At 33.6% G+C, this 18,531-nt stretch overlaps 1 protein-coding gene across 2 annotated transcripts; it reads right to left on the bottom strand.

Annotated features, from left to right (window-relative positions):
* Positions 1-18,274, bottom strand: LOC117929342. Of its 2 annotated transcripts, XM_034849629.1 has the most exons (8): positions 18,068-18,274; positions 17,874-17,987; positions 15,298-15,479; positions 14,900-15,074; positions 14,593-14,807; positions 12,025-12,150; positions 11,829-11,932; positions 1-466 (listed from the first exon to the last, which is right to left on the bottom strand). In XM_034849629.1, the coding sequence occupies exons 1-8, from the start codon at positions 18,133-18,135 to the stop codon at positions 296-298; spliced, it is 1,155 nt and encodes a 384-aa protein (XP_034705520.1). In that variant the 5' UTR covers positions 18,136-18,274; the 3' UTR covers positions 1-295. The 2 variants fall into 2 exon arrangements, with proteins under 2 accessions (XP_034705520.1, XP_034705522.1); XM_034849631.1 differs by lacking the exon at positions 18,068-18,274 and having other exon boundaries at positions 15,298-15,492; positions 17,874-17,957.
* Between the last annotated feature and the right edge of the window lie 257 nt (positions 18,275-18,531).

Raw genomic sequence — 18,531 nt, 5'->3', positions numbered from 1 at the left:
TGTAGACAACACACAGATAAACTATCCAACAATCTTCATGCTTTGGAACAAGTTTGTTGTATTCTGCCTATAAAATAAATACTAGACTTTTCTTACATAGACAAAGTTAAGGGCTAAATAATATTGTCTTAAAGACACTTTGCATGTTTGGATGTCCGACAGTCATACACAATGCTTTTTCAGTAAGATGAAAGTCATCAGTTATAGAACAACCAATACATGAATATATACAAACTTACAAACAGTAACCACTGAACTAGTTCTATACATATCTTAGGTTGACAGGCAACTAGTACTACCACAGGTGTCGGATTGCATGCCAATCGATGTGAAATTCTGGAGGGAAATCAGTGTGAACTTTTGGATGGGCACGACGCATATGGACATGATAAATGCGGGTTGAGGCAACAGAAAGCCACAGGATTATTAATAGAAATATGCATGCCATCAGAGGTACTACACGACCCTGCACAAAATTCATGATCAGCCCCATCATGAAAATATCAATAATTTGTAGATAAGAGAAGACCATCAGACAGCTCATTTGTAAAGAGTTGCACATCTAGAGTTTAAACTTCATGTCATTTGTTGAGCATTATACATACATGTAATGTAAACAACTTTAAGCATCTCAACAGTGTCAATGAACACATTTCCTTTTGTTTTCCAAGGCATTTGAGGGAACACATCCATCCCTTACAATTAAATGGATAAACGAGTCTATGGACTCATGTAACAGTGACCTGACTCCCCACATCTGCATCACCTGTCTCTACAGAACATTGTAGGTCCTTAATACCAATATTAATGCAACACCCTAAACTTAACACTAGGGGTAAAATAAGAATTTTAAAATAAAGAAATATATATGATTAAATTAAAAGGAAATAGAAAGGTCTTTTCACATTAAGAACCCTAGATATGAATAATAAGATCTTTTGACTTCACTGTATCGAAGTCCAGCACAGAGACTAGAGAGATTAGATAATATAGATTTGAAGATGTGAGAGTGTAGAATCTGAAGGTTCGTTTTTCCAAGTAAGATTCTAATCCTTTGATTATTATTTTAGATTCATTAAATAGTTTTGAATAACTTAAATGTTCTTTTGGAAATCTAAATTTATATAAGGCTTTGATTTCTTTAAAAAAATTATTAAAAATGCATGAATTTAGATTGATTTATTCATGGATAAGAAATTTCAAAGATTTGATGAGTAGAAAAAATTAAAAAAAAAAAAAAAAGTCCAATACGCAACAAATAGTAGGATGTTGGAAAAAGAAAACAACTATATGATGGTTGGTTGTAGTATTGTGTGCAGAATACTTTTTTGAAGTTTTTTAAGGGAAAAATATGTTTTTGCTTTCTCTGAACATGAATATAGTAACCCATAACTTTTCAGTTATAAGATGCTTGTTTGAGTCATTTGCACTTAAGTCTCCAAGCTTGAAGTGTGAAATGACCATCATGCCCTTATAGTAGATGAGGGCGTGACAGTTAAGATTCATACTTTGACATACATAGATGGTTATTGTTGAAGAGTATCTCAGATTCCTTTCTTGGGTCAATTTCTACTTCCTTGATATTATTCTATTTGGAGATATTTTTGTAACGGAGCTTCCATTCTTATTATTAAAAGATTTTACTATAGACTTAAGTTTCTTTAGTAATTGAGGAATTGATTCTTTATATGAAATATTCCTATATTATAAAGGAAAGAATTAGTGAAAGATTTTAACATAAATAGTCTTTTGAAGTATATTTGGGCTTTGGGATTTGAGAATTCTTAGATTATAATCTCCTTGCATTTTACTAACATTTCTTTGTAGCCCATGCCCCTAGATACAAGCTTTGCACTAAGCCACATAGATTGTTGTAACCATACAAATTGTTGTAAGCTTTATATACTTTCTATTTTCCTTTTCTTATTTTCTTATTATGATTTATTTTCATTTGTTCTGGCTTGTTACAACAAATTGTATTAGAGATCAGTTTGAAAAGTTGATGGAAGAAACAATTTTAGTTTATGGCGCATCAAGATGCATGCTTTGTAGCTTTTCATAGAAATTCTATAAGACATTGAAAGGTAGGAAGGCTCTACTAGCAACAATGATCAACTAAGAGAAGAATGAACTTGTGGAAAAATCACCTAGTGCTATTATGTTGTGCTTGATGAATGGTGGAATGGCTCCCTAGTTAAGGTTTTCACGTGCATTTTGTAGCGTTATGCGAATCTGATTCCCTTATAGCCAAATTTTAAGCTAACGGTAAATGCTCGGCTATTTAATGTTTTACAAACTTTTGATGTACATGCAATTCCCTCACTCATGGCTGATACTTGAGTCCTCGAGAGAGTTGCCATGTCATATTGGAATGAAAGGAGCAAAAACATTGAAGAATCAGCATAGAGGCCATATTCATCCCACATCCCCATAAGGAGATGGATTAGAGGGTGTATTCCTCTAGCATAAAAACACTAGCAGTCCAAAAATGAATCTGCAGACCACCATAGGTGCGCTGATTACCCCGTAGACATTCAATTCCCCAACCACTGCACTTTGCCCTATTGGGCTATCCTCCTCATCAAAAGATTTTGCAATCTTTAAACCATCCAATCTTCCACACACTACTGAGAAGTCTCCACATGGAAAGCAATCCAGGGTTTCTTTTGGAGGGCTATAAAATATCATTTTTCAACATGGAAGGAGAAAGAGACAGTCTTCAGCTAGGGGTTTGACATGCCTCCACTTTCAGCTCACATTGAACTTCAATTTCTTCATTTCAAATTCAATAGTACACACTATCTTGTATCAAACATTAATAGCATCTTTTAATATTTCATTTTGTTCCAATTTTTGTAAGTTTTCATTTTTTCTTCTCCATTTCTTTTGGGTTGTACCAGCATATATTTATGGAGACTTGAAAATCTCATTTTGTTAGCTAGCTCGCCAAATAGCACAAGGGGGCCTCATTGGGCTGAAATCCTATGAATTATTTCTGCCATTTTTGTCCATGAATTTAATGCAATATAGATCAGATTCATTTCCTTTCATTTATTATTATCTTTCTCTATCTTCTCTCAGTAGGGCTTAGGTTTATTTAATACTTGATAACTGGACATCCCAGGTGCTTAGTGTTTAAGCACCTCGACCTAAGATTTCAAGCTTGATTAGGTAATTCCATGGCTGGTAGTTGGAGGAAAATAGGTAGTCTTCCATGATCAAACCAAGACTTTGATTTGAACTACATGTTTGTGAAATGTCTCTAAGAACCACATTGCAAAATCTTCCAAAGACCACTCATTAGTACCTCAGTTGTGATTAAATATTAGTATCATTCCATCAAGGGTACACAATCCCTAATGCCTACATCTTCTTTTGACATTGGCTTAGCTCAATCTCGCATCTAACAATTGCCTTACCAAATCTCTACACAACATCATAATCAAACCCATCACTAGTCTAGCACTTTAACCTCCAGTCTTCCCTTTCTAAACTGCTTTTGAGACCCCCATTCTGTGTGGATCTAAACCCACCTCACCATTTGTTATTACTACACTTGACATCCTGTGCTTGAGGACATCTGAGACCTACAATACTAGGAATAAGCAGTGCATGCGTGATAAGATACTTTGCAAGGTTGAAGAAGGGGATATGACAACTAGGTTATACTTGAAGATAGAAAGTTTGTACATGACAAAGTCTCTCAAAAAATAATTTGTATTTGAACAAATAGTTGTCCACTCCACATGCAGAAATGAGCAGTGTAATACAAAACATGACTTAGGAGTAAGAGCAAAAATGGAGCTTGTTTCAAGAAACATGGAAAAGAAGCTTTTTAAAAATCCAAATAAGCAAGAGTTGCAAATCTTATTAAGGAAGAATAAGCACACTACAAGAGGTTGATTAAACCATCGCAAAGGTACATCAATATAGATATGCACATGGTGTAGCAAAAGGTATTGAGGAGGAGAGCCTTCATACTTAAGTGAGTTAGGTTCTCATGTTGTTTGAGGCAATCTATAGATTGAAAATCAATTTAGAGAAGAGTGAATTAATCCTAGTGGGGTAAGTTGCCGATATAGGGGACCCTGCTATGATTTTAGGATGTAAGGTGGGAGTCCTCCCCACCTGTTATCTAGGCCTACCATTGGGAGCTCCTTTCAAATCTTCTCAAGTTTGGAATGTGGTGGAAGGAAGATTTTAGAATGGTTTCCTATGTGGAAGATACAATACTAATCAGAAGGGGGAGACTAAATTTGCTAAAAAGCATTCTCTAATATCCCAATTTATTTCAACTTAAGCCTAGAAAAGATTCAAAGGGGTTTCCTATGGGGAAGGTTCTATGGAGAAAAACCTCATCTAGTAAATTGGTCGACAATTTGCATGGAGAAGAGGGAAGGGGGTTTGGGCAATAAGGCACTTCTAGGTAAATGATGTTGGAGATTTGCAACAAAGAGGAAATCTTTTTGGAAGAAGGTGATTACAAGGAAATATGGAAAAGAAGAGGGAGGGTGGTGCTTAAGAGTATCTAGAGAAAATAATGGAATGGTAGCGTGGAAGACAATTAGAAGGAGAGGGGAGAATTTCAATAATAGGATCAAGGTTGAGGGTGGGCAATGGACGAAGGATAAAATTTTGAAAGGATAAGTGGTCAGCTAGGTTTCCCTTAGAGAGGTTTTTTCTACTGTATTTTCCATAATCACTGCCAAAGATGCTTGGGTAGCTAAAGTGTGGGCACAAGGGTAAAGAGAATGTTAGAGCCGTTATTTCTCAAGAGAGTTTCATGATTGGGAACTAGAAGAAGTGAAGGGTTTTTCAAGAATCTACAATTATGATGTGTTGACAAGGACATTGATGATAAAATGGTTCAGTTGAACTCAAAGGTCATGTTTGGTTGACTGGATATAGCATGAGATAGGATAAGAGAAGGATATTATATCTTATCCCATGTTTGATTGGTAATGGGATATGATAAGTTATCCCGTCACTTGTCTTATCCTATGTTCAACCAAACATGGGATAAGATAAGTGGTGAGATATATTATCCACCATTTTTTTTATCCTTTCTACATGAGATATGCTAATCTTATGTATCATAAATTTATTTTTTTTTTATCAATTTTTATTTTATTTTTTATATACTCATTTTGAAAAATAAATTTTTTATTATAAATTAAATTTATGGTTAAAAAAGAAAACTAAAAAAATTTATAAACTAATATTAATATATAATATATATAAATTATTCTTATATATTGAATAACATAATATAAGAATTTTTTATTTATAAAGTTTAAATATTTTCATCATGAATATTGTTAAGTATAAGAGAAATTTCAATTTTTTAAATAGAAAATATTGGAACGTGATACAATTTTTATTTTAAACACTGAAAATAATATATATTTCATATTATTTTTTTATTCATTTCACAAATTAAATATAAACATAATATATCTCATTGGATATGCTACTTTAAAATATCATATTTATGGAATATGTATATCTAAGGATATCATATCCCATTGGAAATCATATCCTAGGATATGTATGTTTTATCCAATGGGATATGACATCCTAGGATCCTATCCTAACCTATCCCGCCAACCAAACGTAGCCAAAGAGTGGTATTTTTTCAATGGACTCTCTATACTCCTCTTTGTCCAATGGAGGTTCAAAAATGTTTCCTTCTAAGACTATTTAGAACCCTTAGGGCCCATCAAGAGTCAGCCTTTTTGGTTGGGAAGCCGGGTAGGGAAAAACAAAATGAGAGGATGGATGATGCCAAAAAGATGTCATAAGAAATGATTTATCACATCACAACTTGACAATAGTAATCTTGTGGTAGTTGACTTTTGCTTTGTTTGGATTAGAGTGAGGTAATGGACTCCTCAATAAAGAAGGTCCTCCTGAGATTGCAGCGCTCCTTTGTTTAGGCAAAGAAGAAGATAGCTAGGAGAGTTGTTCTCTTATGTATTTTCTTAACCATTTGAAAAGAGAGAAATAAGTGAGCATTTGAGAATACTGAAAAAGCTAATCGAGCTCTCAAACAATCATTTATTTATAACTTTTTAGAATTGGTTAGAGTGTACATAGCAGACCACTTTGTATCCATGTTGAACTTTATTGCTTAGCTCAACTCTATGTAGTGTATGGGAGTTGTTCTTTGTGTATCTCTCCACTTGGTTATGACCTTTTGGTGCCTTTGTAGACATCATGTATACTTAAGTATGCATTTTTTTGTCTATCAAAAATATATAGTGAGTTAACACGAATAAAGAGTTTACATAGAAGATTGTTGCCATGAGTGGGGAAAATGAATCTCTACTAAAGAGCTAAAACTTGGGAACTAGTTATGAAGCCTAAGAGAAAAGACTTCTGCTCGTAAATGGGTCTTTAAAATAAAGAAAGGAATTCCAATTATGGAGAAAGCTAGGTGGTTAGAACTACACAAAGGATGTGAACTCTAACTAAATGTTTTTTTTTTCAATTGTAAAGAATAGCTCAACCAAGATTTTACCTAATATGGTTGCTTTATTTGATCTAGACTGCTCTTCTTCCAAGTAGTATGAACCATGTTTACTTGTTAAAGAAATCTCTCTATGGCTTAACCAATATCCTAAAATGTGGTGTAAAAGGTTTAACACTTCTATGATTGGTAATGACTATTGTAAAAGCAAGTATTACATTTACTTTTGTCATAGAAAATCGTCTAATGATTTCTTTACTTTTGCGTTGTTGTTTGTGGATTACAAGTTAATTGCTTTTTAGAATGTGTTCAAGATCAATAGGTAGAAAGCTTAACTTAGGGGAGAGTTTCAAATAATATTTGAAGTTGTAAAGAACATATTGGATATTAATTTTATATGGATCAAGAAGTGGGTGAATTGTACTTATGACACAAAAAATACACACAAAAGTGATAAAACGCTTTTATATGCAAAGCTTAAAGCCTGTAAATATCCAATTAGCAACTCATTTTCAAACCTAAGTCACTTTGTCACCACACATTATAGAGAATGTAGAGCACATGTTACACATTCCTTAAGCTAGTATAGTGAGGAGCTTTACATATGTTATGGTTTACACTAGCCCAAATATTCCACATGTCATTAATGTGGTGAGTCGATATATAGATTGCCTTAGAAAAATCCATCAGCAAGCTGACAAATGGATTTTTGGATTCTTGAAATGCATATCGGATGTTAGCTTAGAGCATCGCAAGGTTAGTGCCGTCTTTAAAATGTTGCTAACAATGTTGCTTTTTCAACTACTAAATCAAAATACATGACATCTATAAAGGCAATGAAGGGAGTTATTTAGCTTTGAGGTTTGTGATTAGTGATTTAGGCTTACATCAAGAGTTGACCTTCATGTCTTGCGATAGTTCAAGTGTCATAGATATGATAAAAATCAGGTATTCTATCAGAAGACCAAACACAATAAAGACAAGGTAATCACCATGAAGGTGGATCCAGTATGTATGATTTATAATTTTAAAAAGAAAATTCACAAACAAGATAATTCTTTGCATTAAACTCAGTAAGTACAATGAATGCAATAAAGAATGAGAAAACCTTCCAAGAAATCGACATTACACCTTTTAAGAAGTAAATCAAAACAATTTACAACTCAAACAACAATATAGATCCCAAGAGGATACCAAGTTTTATGTATTTCTTATGCTAGTGTAGTTAGGAGCTACAAGTATATTATAATTTGCACTAAGCTAAACATTCCACATATTATTAATGTGGTGAAGAGGTATATAGATTCCCTTAGAACGATCCATCAGCAAGTTGACAAATGGATATTTTGACATTTTGACATGAAACACACATTAGAGATGTTAGTGTGTGCAAAGGTAGTGTCATCTCTAAAACATTGCTATCTATGTTGATTTTGATTATATAGGACAAGGTCTCTAAATAGGAAACATTCATTTTACGTGGTAGTATTATTAGGTGGAAAGCATGATTGCAACCTACAATTGCTTTGCCAACTATTGAAGTAGAATACATGGCATCTATACAGGCAATGAAGGAAGTAATTTAGCTTTGAGGTTTAATTAGCAACTCAGGTTTACATCAAGAGTTGACCTTCATGTATTATGATAGTTACAGTATCATATATCTAATAAAAAATGAGGTGTTCTATAAGAAAACCAACACAATGATATCAAGGTAATCCACCATAAAGGAGAATCCAATATGTATGTTTTTTTCTCAGAACAGAAAAAGATAATTTGTTGCATTAAGCTTCGTAAATACAATGAATATAATACAGAATCAGAAATCCTTCCAAGATTTACTAAAAAAATTATCAGAAAGGGAGAAAAAAACGCTCATACCTTCAGAAGTTAGTAAAGTTGCACCTTTTACAAAGGAAATCAAAACAATTTACAACCCATGACCACCTTACACATCCAAAAGGGGTAAACAGTCCCTCTTCAAAGAACACCAAGTTTTAGCCCCATACTTAGATAAATGATCTACTTCTTGGTTAGCAACACATGGTACCCCAAGAAAAAGAACATCTCAAGTCACTCATGACATCAATAATTGGATGAATCTGCTTATCAAACTTGAATCAACCTCTTTCCATCTTGAATACCCACAAAAATGACAATATCAGAGTCATTCTCAACTTATAGATCTAAAAACTTTCAAAGATTGGGTATGCAACATACCCTCTAAAAACCTTAAATCTCTAGAAGAAATAAAAGAATATCTAGTTTTTTCAACCCCAAAAAATTGAAAAAAGAGTTTGCTTGTTTGCCAAATATCTTCCAAAAAAATAAGGAAAATCAAACTAGTAAAATCAAAAACCGTGTTGGCATCCCATTACTTAAAACAACTTCATGCCATAAATCACAACTTTCTCTTGGCATCTCAACAACCACCTCTCTAAAAGTCTATTCCTGAATGAAAATCCTCCCTAAATCCAACACCTTCCCATTTTGGCTTGCATAGCTGGTCCACCAACCCATATGGTAGTCTCTCATTCCTTCCCCAACTCTTAACCACAAAATATTCATTTTCAATTTTCAATCCTAGAAGCCATTTTAACCATAATCTTAAACATTGATAGAAAGTAACTAGGAAAATGAGAGACAACATAGTGCACATATAATTTCTTGAATCAAGATGTAACCATCTCATTTGAAAATCAACTAGTGTCCAATAAGGATAGGTCAAACCTTTTATAACATTCAACATCATATCTCGTGGGCCAATTCTAAGAGTCATCCTTAGGGTGACCAATTCCCCAAGCTTAAGAGTGACATTGTTGCACCTTAACAATCTTTTCCTTAACATGATACTCTAATAACTTAAGCTCATAGCCCTTAGCTTTAATACCAATTCTTAGATCAAACTTTGACAATCTCATCTAAAAACCAATTAATATCCAATGAAAATAGGCCAACCATTTTATGGCATTCGACATCAAATCGCACAAACCTATTATGAGAGTCATCATTTGGATGATCCATCCCTAGACTTTAGAGCAACATTGTTACATGCCAACATAATTCTACCACATAAAGATGGGTAAGCTTTCTTCTAACCCTCCAAGGCCCAAGAGATCTTATATAACACCAAGATCCTAAAAAGAGAGGGCTTTGGGTTCCCTCTAAGGGGAGATAAGTCTAAGGTTTTCTAGTTCTCTTTCACATTGATTCACATTCTTTTGCTCATAGCACTAATCTACTCAATACATCAACCGCAATAGTAAAAAGAAAGGGTGAAAAAGGATCACTTTGTCTTAATCTTCTTAATGCCTTCATCCAACCTTCGGCATTACTATCCACTAAAACAACAAAAATGACCAACAATAAGTGGCCAAAAATCCAAAATGTCTATCTTTGACTGAAACCTTTCCTTTCTAAAGCATGTTCTAAAAAGCCCTAGTCCATGAGATCATAAGTCTTTCTAAAATCAATCTTAAACACTACCCATTCCTTCCTAAGGCACTGGTATTCTTATTGATGACTTCACTACTGAACATTCTAAAATAGATCCTCCTTAATAGTCTACCAACAATCTTGCTACAAAGTTAAGGTGAAGCAATCAGAACTAGGTGCATTTTCCTTATCCATCCAAAAAACCACTTCATGAATTTCCCATCAAATGAAGGGTTATCCTAACCACTTAGCACTCTCTATAGAGATGGGAGACTAATCCAAACCTACAAGATCTACTCGAAAGTTTCCCAAAGAAATTCACAATCTCCTTCAAAAAATATTGTCTTCTTTATCAAGCATCAATCCTTCCTTATACTTCAAAGCTTTTCTGATGGGGGAAAGCCTTTTAAAGTTTATTCAAGGAAGAAAAGGAAGACCTAAGTAAACTTTAAGTAGGATTAATATTAATTAGAATTGAATTGGGATTGGTATTTGTTGGAGTTTAATTAGGATTAGCTAGTTGATTTATAATATAATTAGAATTTGAGTCATGATAGATTATTAGAGTCCTAGTAGACTTTGAATGTTATAATTAGAATTATAATCATAATAGGTTATTAGAGTCCTAGTAGACATTGGATTTCTTAGAGAAGCCTATAAATAGGCTAATCAATGTAAATCAAAGAGATGAATTGATATGAATAATATTATATTTTCTTTCATTGCAAGGTTGCAACCCTTAATGGTGAGACTCCGTTGATTTTCTTCTAGATGAGACTCCTAGAAGGCCTTAGTGAGACTTTAAGGTTTTCCATCTTTTCTTCATTGTTTCTTCTTTCTCTCTATTTCTTATCTTATAATTTTCTCTATCATAAAATTTATTCCTCGTTCCTCTCCTTCACCCTAAAAAATAAAACCCTAGTCCACCTACCCTTGAGTGTAGGCAACCATCCTAGGGTTGTCCTACATCATTTTCTTTCTTCTTATTGACTACCTCATGAAAATAATTTTAACAGTAATACCCTTCCTTCCCTCACTTGATCCAAGCCTTCTATCTTCCAATGTGTCTCTTTCCTAGGCAAGAAATCTTGAAACTCCACTTTCTTTGAAGCTCTCAAGGCTGGAAAATCATTTTTCAACTCCCCTTCCTCTACCATAGAGTCAACCATATTTTTCTTTTTGATAAGAAGCTATCAAGAGGGATGTCAGCCATATAAACATCCCTATTGATAGCTTCTTTCTTTTCCCTAATATCCCCAAAAGGCACTTTGCTCCCACGTTTTCAGATTTGCTTCAATGCATTGCAATCTTTGCATGAAAAATGAGACTCTCTCCACCAAGAGTTGAAAATATACTTAAAAGTCGGGATGCAGCAACCATATGTTTTCAAATCTAAAAGGAGTTGATCCCCACTTAAAATGAAAGTTATCTAGGGCATAGGACAACTTTTTTACATATTCAGTAACAAATGGAAAAATTGAAGATGAGTGGGGAAGCAATGCATGCGAAAGAAAAGGAGGAAAAATAAATAAATATGTGAGTATGTGTGTGTGACAACAGCATATATGACTATGCAAGAATCATCAGAAATTATTTGAAAGCTTTGCAAGTAGCTCAGGATTCTTTCGCAATAATAGTCACATGGAAGAATATTTGTGAAATATTGATTTGAAGGCTATAAATTTTGGTGCTGTATACTAATGAAAATGTCCCATACAATTCAGACATTTTTTAACAGTGCTCATGAAACCATGCTTATCAAAATTTAATGGAAATATAGAGCAGATGAAAAACAAAAGATAGAAATGCCACTCAAATAGAAGTTCCAAAATTTACCATAAATTTCCTAAAAGAAAATAAAAAAAAAACATAAAAAGATTGGAACTATCAGATCAGGTAATATCGTAAGGAAGGTAGATCTGACCTTGTCCAGAAACCAACCCTTACAAGGAAGATTCCTATCAGCATGCTCAAGAGAATAACGTAACATGTCAATGATTGTCAATTCTGTCGCTTTGCCACAACTTTCTACAAGCAGAATGGGGTTTAGTCAATCATGTGGGTTAATATGAAGCAAATTTCACAGAAGAAACAAAAGTTAAGTTTCTTGATTAGACCACCTGGGATGTCAAAAATTTGTTTTTCTGGGGAAATACCCAGATGCTCTCCCAAATGTACACGAACACGAGCACGGTCAGAAAGTGAGAGCAGATCGCCATGTGTAACAACAACAACAGGCATGTCATCTGCAGCCCAAGCAATATGAAAGTATTGGTCCATTAATCCCCCAAAAGTGAGTTATGATCAATCATTTAGGAAAGGGAAAAAAGAACATGTCACAAAAAATGAAAGAAAACATAGGACATGGAACTGCATACCATGATGCTTAGTATGCTCGTTCTAATGAATGAAGGAAAGGGAAAAAAGAACATGTCACAAAAAATGAAAGAAAACATAGGAAATGGAACTGCATAACATGATGCTTAGTACGCTCGTTCTAATGAATGAAATCAACAGCTTGCACTATGCTATAGTGTGTGCAAGTGATGTCAAAATCAGAGGAGCAATATAAATAAAGAAATAAAGCAACCATTGCAACAAAAGTTCAAGTAGAAGTTTCTTCAATTCACCCCAGGAAAACAGACTGTGAAAAGTCATTTTAGGCAATGCTATGCAAGTATACTATTGGTTTACATAAAACAAGAGGAAAAGAAATATTATACATCCAAACATACATACATACATACATACATAACACATTATTTTGAATTCTTTTCCATCAAGTTCCTAAAGGCTTGATACAGTGGGTTTGGGGGAGAAAAGCATTACAGAGTGTCAACATTCTGCAAATGGAATGTTTGATGGTAAGGCATGCTAGGCTCCTCAAAATTTATATGTTTTAAAAACAACTTGGACTAAGACAGAACCCATGACTAATAATGAGAATTTCTTCATCATCTTTCTGAAAATATGATGCAACCTCACAATTTGGATTCTCTCTTTTAGATTGTAAGGTCAAGCCAAGCAGCCAGAGCCACTACTGGAACTAAATTCCCAACACCCAAGTGCTAATGAGCCAAATTGCTTCCTTCCTTTCCCTCCCTCTCTATCTTAATGAAATTTCTTTATTAAAAGAGGTATGGAAAGCAAGTTATTTGTAAACATGTCATCTTATAGCACATCCAGGTGACAGCTTTGTCCAACCATAGCCTAGGATTCAAGGTCTCACCATTACACCACATATCTAAAGATCCACTCATATAAAAGCAACAGAAGAATGAACTATAAAAATTGTCTCTCTAATTTTGTCAGGATTATCATCAATTATTAACAAAGAAAAAGGTCATCCACACTATATAAAATTGCCTCAAAATTGTGTGCAGGTTTATATAAATTACTACTATGCAATAAAAAATGGTCAATCCATGAAGTGTTGGATACTAGATGTGCCCAATTGGTAATTCAGTAAACCCATTGATGCAATACAGCTTGCTTCTAACAGTTTTTTTGCAAGAACAGGGGAGCACAAGGTTCTTTTAGACTACAGCTATACCACTCTAGACAAGATCAAAGTAGCTATTACTGTTTTGGGATTCATTTAATAAGAAATTTAAAGGAATTTCTTTCTTTATTATTCTAAAACTGGAAGATTGAGTTCTACTTTACTTATGCCTACACATTCTCCCAGTGGCCATTGGAGCTATCCTCCAAAAAAATTCAACTCCTTTCTACATTGCTCCTCAGTATATCACAAGATTCAGGGTCTAGGCATAATTAGAGATCATTGTGGTGACTCAACCCTGCTTCCTCTAGACTACTTGTTAGGCAAACCTATCCTCAGGTAAAGCCAAAAGATAAGGTCTTCCTATGATTCTAATGGATGAAGACTTCTTAACTCTCCAAGGTAATAGAGATTGCATTTTTTCTGCTAGTTTTGGTAGAATTTGAAACAAAATGAAAATGAAAATTCTCTTCAAAACTTCCCTGAAACTTGGTACTTTTTGTATGTATCAACATAGGATAGAAAATTTCATAAAATGGTTCAAAATTCAAACCAAAAGAAAACAGATACACAAACATTGGAGTCACATAAATGGTTCAAAACATTGACACAATCACCTGGAGCAGCATTGTTACTGGAGGACCTAGAAAACTACCTCCTCTTCACAAGAGAGATTGTGACTGCAATCAATTGGGTTGTAACTTGCATTCTTGAGTGGAAAAAATTAAGCCAATCAGAAAATTTAATTCTAAGATGATAAAAGGGATTCAATGTCTAATGCATCACATCTTATATCCCTCCTACTGCTCAAGTTTTCTTGCTTTCTTTCTTCTTTTCTTTGATAGCTGAGGGAGTTTTAGCCATGCATATCATTCATGATCCCTCAAACTTTTCTTCTTTTGTTCTCTAGCTTTGAGAGAGTTTTAGCTTTGCATTCTATCATTGACAGTTTCTGTGTTCAGACTTTCATTTGTGAAGATATCCACCTCATTTCCTTGGGTATTCTTTACAATTTTAATACATATCTATTAGGTCCTCACCTCCCTAGTATTCATCCCTTTCATAATTTCCATAGGCTAATGATAAAGAAAACAGAAGTAAAGTAATCAATTGAGAAAGTTAATAATTAAAAGCACGTACATGTTCATAAGGTAATTACAGGCAAAAGACAAAGAATGTGCAGTACCTCTAAATGACAAATATGGGCAGCAGAACATTTCAGCTATCGTCTGGATATAAAACTGTGATGCACCATCATCACAACTGTCTATGGATTTCAGAACTGAAAGCCCATTAACAACAAATATAACAAAATTAACCAGCCTGGTCTTACTGGAATTGTAACCACTCTGGCGAGCTTTGCACTTCATTCTAGCTCTTATGCTTGAACTATCTGAATTCCTAGTAAGTAAACCAAAGAACAAATATTGTTCAAAAATAGGCCAAACCTGAAATGCCAAAAGGAAATTCTTCATTAAGTTTAAGAAAGAGACCTGATAGCCAGTTCCCCATGACGAACACCTTTGGTAATCCAATGCTTTAGCATTTGCATGTTATCAGATGAGACATCAGACAAACCTCGGGTATCATATAAACAGAAAGAAGTTGAACCTCTGGGAATCATATATTCCTGGAGGAAGTAAGTCCCATCTCCAACAGATAAATTATCTGGCACAAGAAAAATAGTGATGAGTTGAAGCTGTGTCAAAGCAAATGGAGTAAGTAAATTCAATTTTTAGCAATCATTATCAAGAACCATATATAAAACAACCAACAGTGATGTCATGATTCACAACACTTCAATTTTAAATTGATATGCAAATGAACATATAAAATGGGAGATGCTGCCTTTGGAATCATGTCAACAAACATGTAAATAAAATGAGCATACATGAGACTTGAGCCCTTTCTGGTGCAAATTTGTCATCTTCTAACACCCTTGAAATTTTATTGATAAGACTGCTTTTACCAGATCCTTTTGGGCCAACCAGTATGAGAGATGTTGTCTCTGGCACATTGTAGTCACTCAATTTCATGCCACCAGACATCTCAATCCATGCGCCAGGTGTATAGCTATAAACATCAACTATGAAATAAGTTCAGTGAAAGCACAATACATTCTATAGCCATAAACAAATAAATAAAACAGCTAGCATTTTGTGTATTATAATAACATCTGTTATATCAATCTTACAAAAGAAGCATCCAATATTTACAATGATCCGAACATATAGGTCTCCACAAATGAAAGGAGAACCTGTAGTTACAATCATCCTAACATGATGCCAAAGTGAAGTCATATCTTCAGGGCCAATACAAAAATGATCCAAAGTTGATTCATAGGCTTTGAAGCTTTTAAATATCCACCAATCAAATTATATATTTTGAAACTTTTAAACATCTACAAACTGATTCCAGCTTCAGAGCCAATTCCATAAGAATGACGTAAATTTTCTATCAGTTCAAGCCCTATATGAATCCAAATTGTATGCCGTTGAAAAATTTAAGCTTCTACAAATTATTCCAATTTCAAAGCAACTTAAGTGTAATTGGAAGCAATATATCCAACAAACAATAACATCCCAAATGTTTTATTTTGGAATACAGCATCTACAATTAATTAGGTACAAGACTAAATTCAAATTTAGGACATATATCCTCGAAACTTCTACAGTTTCAGAGTATCTGAGGTTTAACTAGACATATATCCTCAAAACTTCTACAGTTTCAGCAATGGTTTTATGATTACAAAGATCAAATTATTGGTTATACCAGCAATAGCAGAACTCTTAGAAGAAAAATTATTAGCAATATAACATAAGCATGAAAAAAAAAACAGTAAATCTAGATTACTTGCGCAGAACCCAGCAAAATCAAGGTTAGCTTCCATAAGTAAGCTCAAACAGAATCACTAGGTCCAATAAAATGAACCCAATAACAGTCCTTGAAATAATTCGATCATGTTCTCTCTTATGCAAAGTGAATAAATTCATGAGGCAGCAAAACACATAAGATAATTCCACTAAACGTCTACTCTATGGTCATGTTTGGAATATTGGAATAGAGAATGGAAATGGACTATCAATTTTATTTCTCATTCATTAATGGATTTGGATTGTCTTTTTTTTTTATATATAAAAAAAAAAACTAGGAATAAGAGTCAAAATTCATTGTCATGGAAACCAAAGCACACTATTTTTTATTTTTTATTTTACATGAAATTATAATTCACCTCTAGAACCTTCCTATTTCCATTTCCATTCCCATGTACCAAAAACACCCTATATATACCTTGCTATGGTTAATGGGGTACTAATTCATGATTACAATGGATACTAGACTAGGGTCCAAGTCATAAACACATCCATTCAATTTCAACATCTAAAGCTCTTTGGATTCAAATCCATTCCCATTCATCTAGTGACCACCAGCAGGGAAATCCATGGCGCTATTCATGAAAAGTCCAATAAGTTTAATGAAACAAAAATTATTTTTTAAATCTAGCTCATCCCCATAAAGTCGGAGTTCAATACAAAAATCATAGAAAAGTGGGGTGATTAAATAATGGTGTGAAAGACCAACAGTAAAAAAGCTAGCAAAGTCATTCAAAATAATTTTTGGTCTATGATTTTTTTAGTGTTAATTTGATCAGTTTTGAGTTTCATGACTTTTTAACATTTATTAAATTTTTTTTTCTCTAAAAAACGTTCTCTATTTCACTTTGTTTTTAAAAATTATTCTCAAAAACAACAATCAAAGAGTGAAATAAATTTTTAGGCATAATTTTGTCTTTAAAAACAGAAAATCATTTTTAAATCACACAACCGAACACACTTATATTTAGCAAAACAGGAAAAAATAAAAAATAAAAAATAAATAAAAACATCTCAAAAGATGCTCTTTTAAAATGAAAATAAAAATTATTTTAAATTATGCGCAAAGATATTATTCTCAAATTATTTATTTTTCCATTCTCAATCCCATTGTTGCCCAAAATTGAAATGGAAGTAAATAATCATTCTAACCTTAGATTCCTTAGCGCATCCAAACACAATAATGGGAATCACCAAAATCATTCCTATTAAATGAGAAATAAGAATGAAAACAAAATATTCATTCCCTTCTCCATTCCCACCTACCAAACATGGTATTGAAGTCTTTACATGGCTAAAAGTCATCTCCAATAAATTATTTTTCAAATTTGTGCTTATAATTTGCATGAAAGAAAAGTCTTTCTAACAAGCTGTATTTGCCTATACTCCAATCCCATATCATTATTTCCATATGTGCAGACATAGATACAGTTATGTATTGTTTTCCCTAATTCTATTGTCTTTTCTGATTTCCAAATGAGAAAATGCAAGGCCCAACACAGAGCCAGAATAGTATCAGTAAATAAACTGCAGCGCACAACATCAATCAAAGCATAAGCCCCGCACAACTAAATTTGAGATGGACTTGAAGTACCTCAGGATTCTACTCTTGGCCTCTTCCAAAGCGTTGGTACGAATTCTCACATCATCGTAACTCTGTAAAATTTGAGAATAAACAAGGCTTCTCCTCCTTTGATGGGCATCATTCCTGATACATTCAAATTCTGATAGTGAGCGGTTTAAAGAGGGAATTAAACGATAGAAAGAGAAAAAAGAAGGGCAAGTTACTCGAGAAAAGTCGATGTTTCCTCCGGAGAGGATTCTTCTTCTGCAGAGAAGATTCTCTCTCCGCCCATGTTTTTTCCTCTCCCTGGATTTCGGTTCTCGCTCTAGAAAAATGAGTAGATTGCACTAAGGCTTTGACTCTGACTTTGCCTCCCCTTTCATCATCGGGTGAATAAAAAACTACCAGTACTTCTGCTGGACGCAACCAAATTTCTAATGCCACTACAAAACCAAGTGTAGGTAGGAAGTCTGCGTTGGTGGTTCTAAAAATCAATCTTCTAATGATATTTTCAATTATAAAAATTAAAATAAAGTAATAACTAAGAAAGTGTATTTTTGTTTTTTTTTTTTTATATTTAAAATATTTTTAAAATAATTTTGAAATATATAAGAGAAGTTTATATGTTTTGTACATACACGAAGAGAATCCATATTTGTTAATGCTAAGGATGTGTGGACATCACTTG

Source organism: Vitis riparia, chromosome 13, assembly GCF_004353265.1.
Source record: "Vitis riparia cultivar Riparia Gloire de Montpellier isolate 1030 chromosome 13, EGFV_Vit.rip_1.0, whole genome shotgun sequence".
Lineage (NCBI taxonomy): Eukaryota > Viridiplantae > Streptophyta > Magnoliopsida > Vitales > Vitaceae > Vitis > Vitis riparia.
This window is presented reverse-complemented; position numbering and strand designations above follow the sequence as displayed.